The sequence below is a fragment of the Drepanopeziza brunnea genome, assembly GCF_022702325.1.
Source record: "Drepanopeziza brunnea f. sp. 'multigermtubi' strain 214-2 chromosome Unknown ctg9, whole genome shotgun sequence".
NCBI lineage: Eukaryota > Fungi > Ascomycota > Leotiomycetes > Helotiales > Drepanopezizaceae > Drepanopeziza > Drepanopeziza brunnea.
Genome location: NW_027094072.1, coordinates 750,883 through 763,137, shown reverse-complemented (window position 1 = coordinate 763,137; position 12,255 = coordinate 750,883). Strand labels below are relative to the sequence as shown.

The 12,255-nt window shown below is 50.0% G+C and overlaps 3 protein-coding genes across 3 annotated transcripts; 1 reads left to right on the top strand and 2 right to left on the bottom strand.

The window, feature by feature from the left end:
* Positions 1-2,880, bottom strand: L3040_005629 (uncharacterized protein; the record flags this gene model as incomplete). The annotated part of the gene is made up of 4 exons (XM_007295784.1): positions 1-365; positions 424-1,067; positions 1,144-2,441; positions 2,491-2,880. The coding sequence occupies 4 exons, from the start codon at positions 2,878-2,880 to the stop codon at positions 1-3; spliced, it is 2,697 nt and encodes an 898-aa protein (XP_007295846.1).
* Positions 2,881-7,951: 5,071 nt separating this feature from the next.
* Positions 7,952-8,467, bottom strand: L3040_005628 (uncharacterized protein; the record flags this gene model as incomplete). Its single annotated transcript, XM_066154589.1, has 3 exons — positions 7,952-8,155; positions 8,241-8,340; positions 8,448-8,467. The coding sequence occupies 3 exons, from the start codon at positions 8,465-8,467 to the stop codon at positions 7,952-7,954; spliced, it is 324 nt and encodes a 107-aa protein (XP_066011441.1).
* A 527-nt stretch (positions 8,468-8,994) lies between these two features.
* L3040_005627 (uncharacterized protein) lies at positions 8,995-11,420 on the top strand (the record flags this gene model as incomplete). Its single annotated transcript, XM_066154588.1, has 4 exons — positions 8,995-9,117; positions 9,164-9,215; positions 9,271-11,137; positions 11,216-11,420. The coding sequence occupies 4 exons, from the start codon at positions 8,995-8,997 to the stop codon at positions 11,418-11,420; spliced, it is 2,247 nt and encodes a 748-aa protein (XP_066011440.1).
* Positions 11,421-12,255: the final 835 nt, after the last annotated feature.

Sequence of the window (12,255 nt, the reverse complement as noted above, 5' to 3'; positions counted from 1 at the left end):
TTACCAGTTGAACGTCATCAACGCAGGATTGAGCGCAATCGGCAGCATGAAATGGCTGATGATGACCGTGCCTAGCGGGTAGATGGCCACGAAGCTGTCGATCCGCCAGTAGTACGGGACGAAAGGTGCGGTAGCGAGGATGGCCATGCCGGCGCTGCAAAGGCCACAGAAGATGAAGGTGAATTTGAAACGCTTGATGAGGCGAGGGATCTCTTCCATGAAATTGACCTTCTCGAGCTCCTTGGCCGTGGCACCCCAGCTCATGTCGAATCCAAAGAAGTGGCAGAGGAGGGCCTGGGAAACGTGGAGGGAGATGCCGCCGAGGAAGAGGGACATGAGGAAGACCCATTTGAAGTTCTCGAATACTGGATGGAGTGTCAGAAATCGATCGGAGGTGGTTGGGGAAAGGGGGAGGGTGCTTACGACTACTGAGCAAGTTCCTTTGGTCAAGTCTGTAGCGGAGAACGGCTAGGGAGATGTTGCCGAGCGCGCTGAAGACGATGATGAGAGAGAAGTAGACTTTGAAGGAGTCGAGGTAGTATTTGTCCAGGTAGCCCACATACCAGCCCACCAACAGATAGTTTGCTACGGTGAGTATCCAGGCGGCACCGATAGCATAGTACGTGCCGATATATGCGAGAATCGTGATCTTGGAAGTGATCCGAATATTCGAGGAGAGGAATTTGCGGAAGAGAGGAGTGAAAGGGCCCTTGAAAAGCCATTGCTTGAAGGGATGAAAGAGAAGCTCGTTGCATCCGTAGGCATACTTCTCCCAGCGATTCAATTCGTCGTAAACTGTCAGCGAGACACCTTCCTGGAAGCCGTCACCGGTGTACGAGCAGAGCCGGATGATGTAGCCGCTGACCTGCAAGCGCAGGGACATATCGAAGTCCTCCGAGACATGCGATTCGGACCAAAATTTCTCGTACCCATCTTCGTCCTCGTACACCACTTGCTGCAGCGCAGACCAGCGGAGAAATGCATTGTGGCCGACAAAGGGCGAAACATCGCCGTTGGCAACAGTGTAGCAAATAGCCGTGTAGATCAGATTTGTAAAAAAGGTAATACTAGATAGAACAGGTGTCAGTCACGAGCAGCGAGACATTTTGTTGGGATTAGGTAGCGCAAGTGAGATGTACGTACCCGTTCTCGAAGAAGGTGTTGGTTACATTCATTACCCCTGAAGAGTACTGCAGGATCCCGACCTCGGGTGACTGCTCCATCTCGCTTGCAGCATCAAGCAAACAATCCTCTGGCACTCGGGTATCCGAGTCAATCAAGAGAATGTAGTCGCCCACGCGGATGTTACCTTCTGCCCACGCGCGGCCCTGTTCTTGTTCGAGCACCGCAGCCAAGCATTGATAGTAGGCCTTGAGTTCGTCCCCTTGTTGCCAGTTATTCGTGCGCTCAACTCCGAGTAGCCTCTCCTCCACTTTGTTGCTAATCATCAAGGCGTAGTTCATGTTAGAAGCCTTTTTGAATTTCCCCTTTCGGACGAATTCTTTTTGTTGCTGGTTCTCTCCGCCTGCGACCAAGGCTCCATGCCCTGGGCGTGCGACCCATCCGATGTTGTGTTCTTCGTAGAAATCACGACGGGCTTCTGCTTGCTCCGCGGAAATTAATTGCATGCCGTCATCGTTCACAAAGATATTGGCGGTTCCTCCCTGCAGCTCGTACGTCGAAATAGCAGCCTTCAGCGAAATGATAGTTGGCTGAATGACAGGACCAAGACCTTCTTTGTAGACGGGCATTTGGATGGTGATATGAGGGAGTACCTCGCCACGGTCGCGATCAAGGCGGCAGGGAGCGATTCCGGAATAGAACTTCGAGTTGATATTCATCTGACTGATGGGTCCGAAAATCTGGAAAAGATTGACGATAACAATCTGCATGAAGAAGAGCGAGACGAAGATTTGAGCCGGGGTAACGACAAGCAATGCCAGCCGCGTATAGCTGCCATCGATACTGACTTCTTGTGCAAGGGCTCTGAAACCCATTCCGAGAGCAGCAATGAGCAAAGTCAAGGTCGCACCCACGATGACGGGGTTGATCAGTTTGGTCGGGCGTATTTCCAGCACTTGCGCATTCTCCAAATCTCCAGGCGTGACAGTTGAGGCCGATTCCGACAGTTGTGTCACGGACGTATTCGCGCTCTTTTTCTCCCCTAGGTAGCCCCTTGAACTGTCGTTCTCCCAAATTACCTTCATCAGCGATTCTTCAATCTGCCGTATGCGTATGAATATGTTTCTTGGCTGATCGTCCCAAACGACCATCATTCTCTCCTGCAGAATGAAAGCAGCAAAGTGGTGTTTCTGGCAGCCATGAAGATCGTTCAAGGTTGGAATGACCTGCAATCGGAGTCCGTCTGCGAGGGGAATGTAATCGAGGTGTTGGCAATTCAAAACACTGTCGATAAAGCGCGTTCTGACGGTTATGGCAGCCTTAGGAAATGTTAGCAGTGATGGGAGCAGAACTGGCTGTAAGACTAACCTTGACATTTAACTTGGCCACCTGCTCAAATAATGCACTTTCCTTCACTTCCAGCGGGGAGCAGACAAACACATCTTTTGTCTGCTTGAGAATGGCACCTTCGAACGGAAGTTGCGTATATAATCGCTTCTCGCACTGCTGTTGGTGTAGCCAGCTGACCATGACATCGGACTTGAGTTGGAGGACGGAGTGTCGAGATTCATTGCGGAAGTCTCCTTCGGGATATATGGAGGGAGGTCGAGATAGTCGAGGTGGTTGGAATATAGGTGAGCTCTGGAGGGGAGGGACAATCATCTCCATAGCTGGGGGAAGAGCACCGTTTGCAACTCTGGCGGAAGTCTCTTCTGCCGACTTCTTCGAGGGCTTGAGGTATCCCTTGAGGAAGCTCATCTTCAAGCCAGTCCAGGAAGATGAAAAATGACTGTCTGTGTATGGGCTATTCCCAAACGGATAATACCCACTGGCAAAGACAGAACGAGAGATGTCTCTACTGAGGTGAGTTGGCTGGGACGAGTAATGAAATCAAAACTGGGGGATGATGGAAAATGAAGGGTGGAGGAAGGTGGAGGAGGGTGGAGGATGGTACCAGCAACATTCACAAAAACCCAAATATATAAAAAATTGCAGCTCGATCGATCCCAACAAGGCCGGATACCAATGGATCTACGAAGTAGAGCAGGACTTTTTTCTTGGGAAAGACCGAGGGGCCCACTTCAACAACGGTACAAACAAAGCTCGGCGATCTTTTCGCTTTCAATAACCACTCGACAGACCTGCACGCATGGGCGAGGGCCGATCACCAGCAAGAGGTTTGGGAAAATTGGCTTCCTGCAGACTTGTGGACCTGGTCAAGCTGAGGGATCAGAGTAGCACCGCATGGGCAATAGATTGCCGTGGACCGCATGTGGTAGAGGGGCGCTGGCAATGCATCTCGAGGGAAGTATTGGAGCTGGAAGTGGAAGTGGAAGTGGAAGTGGAAGTAGAATCGAGTTGAAATGCGGTGGACGGAAGATAGTAGACTGTGGACTACGGCCTACTAAATTATATAGACGGGCTTCCTATTCCTGTTCGAGATTCGCTGGCGGATTTCTGATTTATCCTAGTTGGTAGTCGCGCTAGTAGAAAAAGTCACGAGTCCCGTTGACGACAAGATTACGGAACAAACGATAGATACCCGCAAAGCAAGCTGTTACAATGTTCAACAGGAGTTCTAGAAGCAAAAAGTCGCGAGCGGGTAGGTGCATTGTATGTACACCCGACACGTGTAAGGACTCACGAAGGTCGGCATTTGCAAGGGCAGTGATCGACTTCCCTCTCCATTAGGCTTCTTTGGCCATTCAGCCCCTTCTCCTCTGTGGCCAGGTAGGTAGGTGGGTAGATTGGGTAGATTGGGTAGATAGTCAGATAGTTAGATAGTTAGATAGGCTAGATGGGTTAGATACACAGGTTATATCTAGCACAGCATGCCTGAGGTTAGCAGCAGGTTCGCAGGCAGGTTCGTCCCCCTCGCCCCACTAGTAAACAAACCGTTTCCATCTTTGGGGCGAAGCCGTTTGGACTGGTGTGAGGCTGATTTGGCGGGAGACGAAAATTTTGGCGCTGGTGTCTTGCCGACGATTGAGCCTTTTCTCTGGTCGGGGCACTGGCCTGTGTAGAAGCGGCGGTTGCGGAAAACAGCCGTCATGATTGAGTGGCGAGTGACAATTCTTTTGGAGGAAGTATTGAGCCACCACCGTTGCACGACATCAGAAATTTCCAGTACCACGTCTTCGAAATCCCAGCGTTGACCGACCTATCGCATTCCTGGCCTTACGCAGCTCCGTCAGTCCACTAGCAGCCACGCGATGATATGATATCCCGAGAGCTTGGTAGGATTTCCCGCTGCTATCAACGAGCCCGGATCGTTCGGCAACGGGGATATTCGAGGGCTAGACATGAGATTCTGAGCAGTGCAGGATACTGTCGTGGTCGTGGTGTATTATTGACAAACGACGCGACGACGAAAACACCGGCTCGGCGGGAGAAAAGCTTCCGCGCTCGGTTAAACTTCTTCCCGTCCTCAGCAATATCTTGAGTTGGGAGCACGTCTACATGTCTACATGTCTACAATAACCGCCCAGGGGCAGTGGGCGGCATGCAGTTACATGTCATGATCGATAGGACCTTCTGAACTGGCTCTCCTATGATAAATTAAAGATTAGATTGATTGGATTGCCCGGATACGATGTCCGGGAAGGCGCTGGGGGCGTGCCAGTAGTGCCAAAATATATCGGGTACCTGCTGCGTTACGAAAATGTCAATTTTTAGTCGCATGAAAGGACAATTGACGTTGGAATTAGGAACTGTACTTACCTATTTGGCTTTCCAATCAGGGTAAGCTGGACAGTCAGTGTTTGCATACAGTTCCAGGGGTTGCTTAGACGCTGCTTCTTTTTGGTGGGGGTGGCTTTGCAGTATAGTGTGGTGTAGTGGACTCGGCCATGCATTCGTAACCCGGGAGGTTCCGGAGACTCGCCCGTACGAGGACCAGAGTACAGCGAGTGAGGTCTGATCACGGTTTCCAGGTGAGCGAGCTGCTAGTATGGCTGAGACGACATACATATATTTACTGTAGGATTTTCGTCTCCGTCAGTGTTTTCTTCGATTTAGGATCACAGTATCTGAAACTGGCATCTTCAAAGTCCAAGCTGAAGAATCCTTCTCGTATGCATAGACTTTGAACAGCTCCCCGCCCGTAATTGCGGTCACGCTGTCGTCCAAAATCTTGAAAATCCTAGGATCTTGAAGACCTGCAAGTCCCATGCCCTCGGTGCCGCTGCCGACGCTCTATGCTGGCAAGGTAGTAGTATCCTTGAAGACGGTCAGGTTTAAATGCAGTATAGCGCTGTCGACTTGCCCGTCGCAGGCATGGGCTTTCCGGTGTTGGACCTGTGTCCATGAGACATGAACATACCGAGGAGTGTATGTTGATGGACAGCCGGTGCTCATGGCTTTATCGCCAAGTCTGTCATAGTATTTGACGATTTGCAGACAGCTCCAAGGTAGCTTCTTCATAGAACTCGCTGGTGTTGGTACAAAATTTGGCATGGACATAACCTGTAGCTTGCATTAATATCCTTCTGCTGCGGCACTCATTTACTTACTAGTAGTATTCTCAAGTTAGAAGGAGATGCATCGGCTGTCGCTCAGTACCGCAATTTTGAGCTTCTGTAAAGCTTCATATTAGGCTGTTCTGCAGTTTATTGGCAGTGCACGATTTGGGCTGCATTGCAAGTGCCCGGTCTGGATAGCTGTATTCGACTTCATCCGCGACAAAAAGTCTTCAGCTCCCTATAACGCATTGAATAGGTGGATATTGAGATGTCAGTAAATAAGGCATGGGACGTGAAAGGATGTAATAGATCTGCAAGCACCTGAGATTCAGAAGCAAGTCGAAGAGGCACGTTTTCGAAGACACATGCACTAGTGCTGTGAGAAAAAACAAGGCCTTCCCTCTTCTTCTCAACAGCAACGCTTTCTTCCGCAGCACTACAGTCCTTCGGATTATGCAACTGGCTTTCCATTTCCTTATCACAACATTGCACTTCTGAAAGCAAGTCCAAGGAATGCATATATCTGCTCTTACGATGGCGTGCATGCTACCTGGATATCGAAGTATCGGCTCCGTGGGGTCTTCTGTTTGAAGAGCCCACGACAACCACACCTCGTGGATCCCCAGCTGCTGGAACAGATCAACACTGTCAACTACCTGTAGAGCATCCAAAGGAACTCTATAGGCCCGGCAAGCATAGATTGCCGCAAGCCATTGGGATCCCTGGCCTGTGGTCAGGCTAGCAACCATCATGGACCCTGATTATCCAGCCGCAGATAGCGGTTTCCAACTTCTTGGATAATTTCACACCAAAGCTCGCATGGCTCTTCCAGAAGCAGGTAGAGCCAGCTGTAGCGCTTCTATATTTGGTTGAGTCTCTGTGCGGGCTCTCTACCACGCAATAATCTTCAAAGGCTCACGACTGCGACTGCGACTGCGACTGCAGCTTATTGTCTTCCTTTCTTCCGTGGAGTGGAAAACTGCAGCAATAAGGTATGACAATCGGAAATTATGGTTGTCTTCGCTGACCTGGTTGTGCTGCAGTCTAATCCATTTCCTCAAAGCCCACAACGATGGCTAGCGAAAATGAAACCCACCCAACAACCCTGAAACTATACATAACACAGACCAAAGAGAATATAAGCAGAGCTCAGGCACCATACGTGGGTGGCGAACCAGGAGGGTGGCCTGGCCCATTGCCCCCTAACTACACGTTGCGAAGGCCAGTCTTCGCAAGGAACAAAGGGCACACCACGACAAGCCGTGAAGAAATTATGCAGAGTAGAATACTGACGCAGATAGTTCGGGTACACCAGAAGCCAAATTTACAGGTACGCACTTTCTCCCACCAGTCTTCGCTGGTATTTGCAAATGGAGGTTGCGAGTGCTGTAAAATCAGAGAGAAAAGCAGTACAAAGAAACAGCAACAAGGCACGAAAGAACAAAGCTGACATTCAGAGAAGATTGAGGGTTAGGACCCGGGCTTTAGACCGGAGCCTCGTATCACTTTGCTGCAGAACCGAGGTCGTGGTCCCCGAACGGACTTCCTCCAAGGACAAACAAAAGCTCTTGAACCGGGCTATTAATAACAGACAGCCACATGGTTTCCATCTTCGGGTGCTTCTGTTGCACCCGTTTTCCAGATCAAAACTCCTTGGTATATCATCCATCTCGAGTTCAAGTAGATGTCTTTGCTTTTCGAGTCTACCACTGCCAAATGAGGCCGCATTCTTTCGGGACAATTTTGATTGTCGTCGTCCATTGACTGGCACGCCGGAAGACCTCACCAGTATTTATACTGGAATTGCGGGTGGACCTTTTGTAAGCTGCATGGTGTGGCGTTTTTGTGGCTGGCTGAACGTCCTTCTTCAATTAACCTTCTTCAAGGAAGAATTGAGGTATGCCGTTGAATGCCATGCTTGAGTATATTCTTTTCTGGGTCTTTCCCACTTGCTTTGTGTTCATGGCTTCTGGCACAGTTCGCTGCCTGTCGTCTGATGACAGAATTTGCAGTGATTGTGGCCGAATGGCCGATTTATTCAAATTTTCAAACGGCAGCATCTGAGACGGTCTATGGCCTTTCGTACTTTCGAAGCCCCCATGATTTTGCGAATAGCTTTTCTCGATCCAATTCAAGCCCCAGGTGGATTACGTTTTGCGATTCGCCTCTTCTCATCAAGAGAAGATGGGCTGAACAAGTTATGTGTTTCGTGTTCCACTCCCTAAGAGATCTGCTGAACAAGATGTGCGTTTCATGTTCCACAAGGAGCAAGTACTCCTACGCTCCCAAAACCCACGCAGTTGGAAATTATGTATCGCGGCGCAAGACAGTATGCAGGTGACCAATTCGAGTTGATAAAGGGGTCCAGCTCATGGGCTGAAGAGTTTCATGTCTTGCTGTTTGTTTGCTCCCGGTCGTCCGCCGACTGGGTCCTTAGGACCACTTCTTCCTCCCTCTCCTTGTCTTGCTTCAGGTAGTTCGATGTCGAATTTTGAATGGAAGTAGGGCGGACGTCGCAGTGAAGGCTTCCCAGAATCCCGCAATCTCATGTGAGGAAGGACTCTAACAATTTCCTATTGATTGTTCCGTTAGATCATACAGTCCTGAGGGATCTTACAGAGAGAGGAATGATGACTCGGGACCTTCGGGCTGTCTTACTTTTTCACCAAGTCCGTGACCCCCAACCTCCAAGCCGGAGGCTTTATGCATAAGACTGACGGCATAACATCCCAACTCCCGCTCCCACGGCCAAGTTTGCCTGTCATTGGCCGTTTATCACCATGCCCCTGAAGCCTCAGGGCCCTGCCCTGCTGGTTGGATGGTTGGATGTTACCGAGGTGGTGGTAATTGTGTTGTAGTGTCTACTTATGTGATGCATCGGTCATAGTGACGCTAGAGTTGAGGTTGGCAAAATTTGTTCCAAAGGATCTGTTGAAAGCTATTCACCGTTCTGCAGGGTCAAGAAAGACCCAGAGGGCATTATTCCCTTACCGTTGCCGGCTATTCTGTATACAAATAGTCATAGTCCCTCGTCTACCCCACTACGCTCGCCTTAGCGTGCCGATAGCCTCACACAATCAGAGTTCTTGGGAAATTTATCTTCTCTTCCACCACTTTCTTTCCACCAAGCACCTCCATCTCCATTTTCACATCACTTTCTAACAACCCCAAAGAGAAAGCTTCTCCCATCCTTGTCGAGGAGAGTTCACCTCCCTTCGCGTTCTCCGCCTTTTCTTTTGACTGTCACAATCTGCGTCTTCCGGCAGCTGTGCTGTGTTCTTTTGTTACTGTCGTTATCAGATCGGTTTCTCCGTGCCGTGTCTACTACCACTGAACAAACCCCTTCCCCTTCGCCTTCGCCCTGGTCCTTGCTTGACGCACGGTATCTTCTCCCGAAAACCCGAAAGCAAAGATGTTTTCAAATGTCATGGCCAAGAGAGAGCATATCGAGCCAAAGGCTGTCAGTTTCTCCGCGGCTGACAAGCTCTACTATGCTCATGATGCCCATCACCAACGTGTTCGCAGCGACTCCTTCGTAGGTAGCCCTCCTGATCTCAATTAGCAGTACTAACATTCTTCAGAATGAGACTTCTACAACGGTTCACCGTGTGCTAGTTCGCAAATGTAGTCACGGTAAGTTTGATGTTCAATCTCCTTAGATGATCACACGATTCCTAACAATTGACAGAGGAGATTACCACCGGCATTCCAAAACGCTTTATCATCAAAGTGGACGAGACGATTGAGCAGCTGCAAGGGCAAGAGGCTAGTGAAGGCCGATGCCAAATCACAATCGAAGACAATGGACCAAAAGTAATTTACCTTGGAACGGCGGGCTCAGGTGGCCTCAAAAAGGTTCCGGTCTGTGGCACTTATGCACTGTCTAATCTCCTCCAAGAACTGTACCTTGCTAAGGAGCACGGTCATAAGACGATCTCGCTCGATAAGGATCGAATCATGGAGGAACCTGTCAATCGACTTTCTCGGCGGATCATTCACGAATTCTGGGACAATCTAACGAGAGTAATCGATGGCTCCGTCATTGAAAAAGCCGGCAAGGATCCTAAGGATTGGACTGACGACCCACGCCCTCGTATTTACGTTCCGCATGGAGCTCCGGAGCAATTTGAGTATTACTGCCAGGTAGCAAATGATCGCCCTGAAATCCGACTAGATGTTTGCTTGCTGCCCGAGAAGATAACCCCAGAGTACATTCGAGATCTCAACGACAAGCCAGGCCTCCTCGCAGTAGCTATGGAGGAGAACTTGGACGAAAAGACGGGCAACGTCAAATTAAAAGGGGTACCATTCGTGGTACCCGGTGGACGATTCAACGAACTCTACGGCTGGGATTCCTACATGGAGTCGATTGGCCTGATTGCGAGCGGAAAGACCCACCTGGCCAAGGCGATGGTCACGAACTTCGTCTTTTGTATTAAACACTATGGTAAGATCCTCAATGCCACTCGCTCTTACTACCTCGGTCGATCTCAACCTCCTTTCCTAACGGACATGGCGGGTATGGTATACGAGATGATCAAACACGAGGAGACTGCGCTAGAGTTCTACAGAACAGCTATCTTAGCAGCTATCAAGGAATATGAGACCGTCTGGATATCCGCTCCCCGCTTCGACAAGAGAACCTCTTTGTCAAGATACCGCCCCGAGGGTCTGGGTGTCCCACCAGAGACCGAGGCATCTCACTTTACTCATGTCCTTGAACCATACGCGAAGAAGCGGGGTCTTTCAACCAAGGATTTTGTGAAGGAGTATAATTCCGGTTCAATCAAGGAGCCAGAGCTGGATCGTTACTTTCTTCATGACCGTGCCCTTCGCGAGTCCGGCCATGACACATCGTACCGATTGGAGAAGGTGTGTGCCAACCTCGCAACTATCGATCTTAATTGTCTTCTATACAAGTACGAGAAGGATATTGCGCAGGCGATTCGCAATCAATTCGACGATGCTCTTCCAGTCCCTGCGGAGTTTTGTGGTGGGGAGATGAAGCCCGGATGCATTATGACGTCCTCTATCTGGGAGAGACGCTCAAGAGTGCGCAAGCTGGCTATTGATAAATACTTGTGGAACGAGGAGAGGGGAATGTTCTTCGACTATGACACTGTAAAGAGAAAGCAGTGTACTTACGAGAGTGCCACAACCCTTTGGGCATTATGGTCGGGAGTCGCGTCCCCGTACCAAGCTAGTCGTCTTGTACAAGATGCTATTCCGCTTTTCGAGGAGGCCGGTGGCCTGGCATCTGGGACCGAGAGATCTCGCGGCGTTATCAGTATCGATAGGCCAAACAGACAATGGGATTACCCCTACGGATGGGCACCGCAGCAGATGCTTGCGTGGGGAGGACTAAAAAGATATGGGTACGAGGCTGTTGCGCAACGTCTCGCTTACAAGTGGCTCTACATGATGACCACAGCTTTCGTCAATTACAACGGCGTAGTTGTTGAGAAATACGATGTCACAAGGAAGGATGCTCCCCACAAGGTGGACGCTGAATACGGCAACCAAGGTCTTGATTTCAAGGGTGTGGCCAAGGAGGGGTAAGTTGTTCTCATGTGTTTGACTCCCGAACTCCTTCTGTTTACCACCTCACCATAAACAGAACTAACCTAATGTAGTTTCGGATGGGTGAATGCTTCGTATATTTACGGACTACAAGTCGTTTCCGCTCACCAGCGTCGTGCCATTAGCACCTTGGTGGACTGGGAGATGTACGACAACGCCATCAAGAGAGGCATTGAATTCAAGGTATCCGAGGACTCGGCAGACGATGACGAGGAAAACTACGATTCTTCCGAAGACAGTCCCGAAGGTATCGAGTAGAGCTCTCGTGCCAGTCCTCTTTGCACATTCCGAAATGTATTCCTCGAGAATACGGACAGGCAAGAAAACGATGTTACGTTTGAGAGGACTGTTTATGATTTCATGATTTTCCTTCTTACATGGATTACATCGCTGGCGGATAGGTACACTGGAGTTACTGCACAATACCCCATGGACCGCCTTCCACTGCGGTTGTCTGCCTGACCTTTTGATGTTCATGCTGTTCCTGCCATGGAGGCACGGGCAGGTGGGTGGTTACAGACGGGGCGTTACCAGAGAGGGGTTGCTTTGCTTTGCCTTGCTTTGCCTTGCTTTGCCATACTCGTGGCTGTACAATAGTTTCCCCTCGGTCTGCAGGAAGGACATACCATACATACATGGTGGATCGTCGGCTGTAGATAGCTTAATTTCTAATCACCCGATCGATATATCTCTCTGGGTGCTCTGTTTGCGTGAAATGGCTTGAGTGATTCCTACGGGGGTAGAGTCCAACTGCACTGGTCAGTGGTCACTGTGGCCAACGGTGAGACGGAACTGTGTGGGAGCTGGGAGTCTGGGACGGACCTCCTTCTGGCCCGCTGCGATCCTGGGGGAGGCCTTGGCGCAAGTTCTTATTTCAAGTCACAAACTCTGTCTTGACAGTGCTGTCCTGTCATTCTGCGACCGCTATCCCCTTCCCCTTTCTCTCGAGGCGTTGGGCTGATAGTGACCGGGCTCCATCTACGCCATTCCGTATGGCACTGTACAACTACCTCCAACTTGCTGATAATTAGAGTAAGGACACTAACCCCAGGGTGTCGTCGTCGCAAGATTACTTCGATCTCCAGAGAGTCGA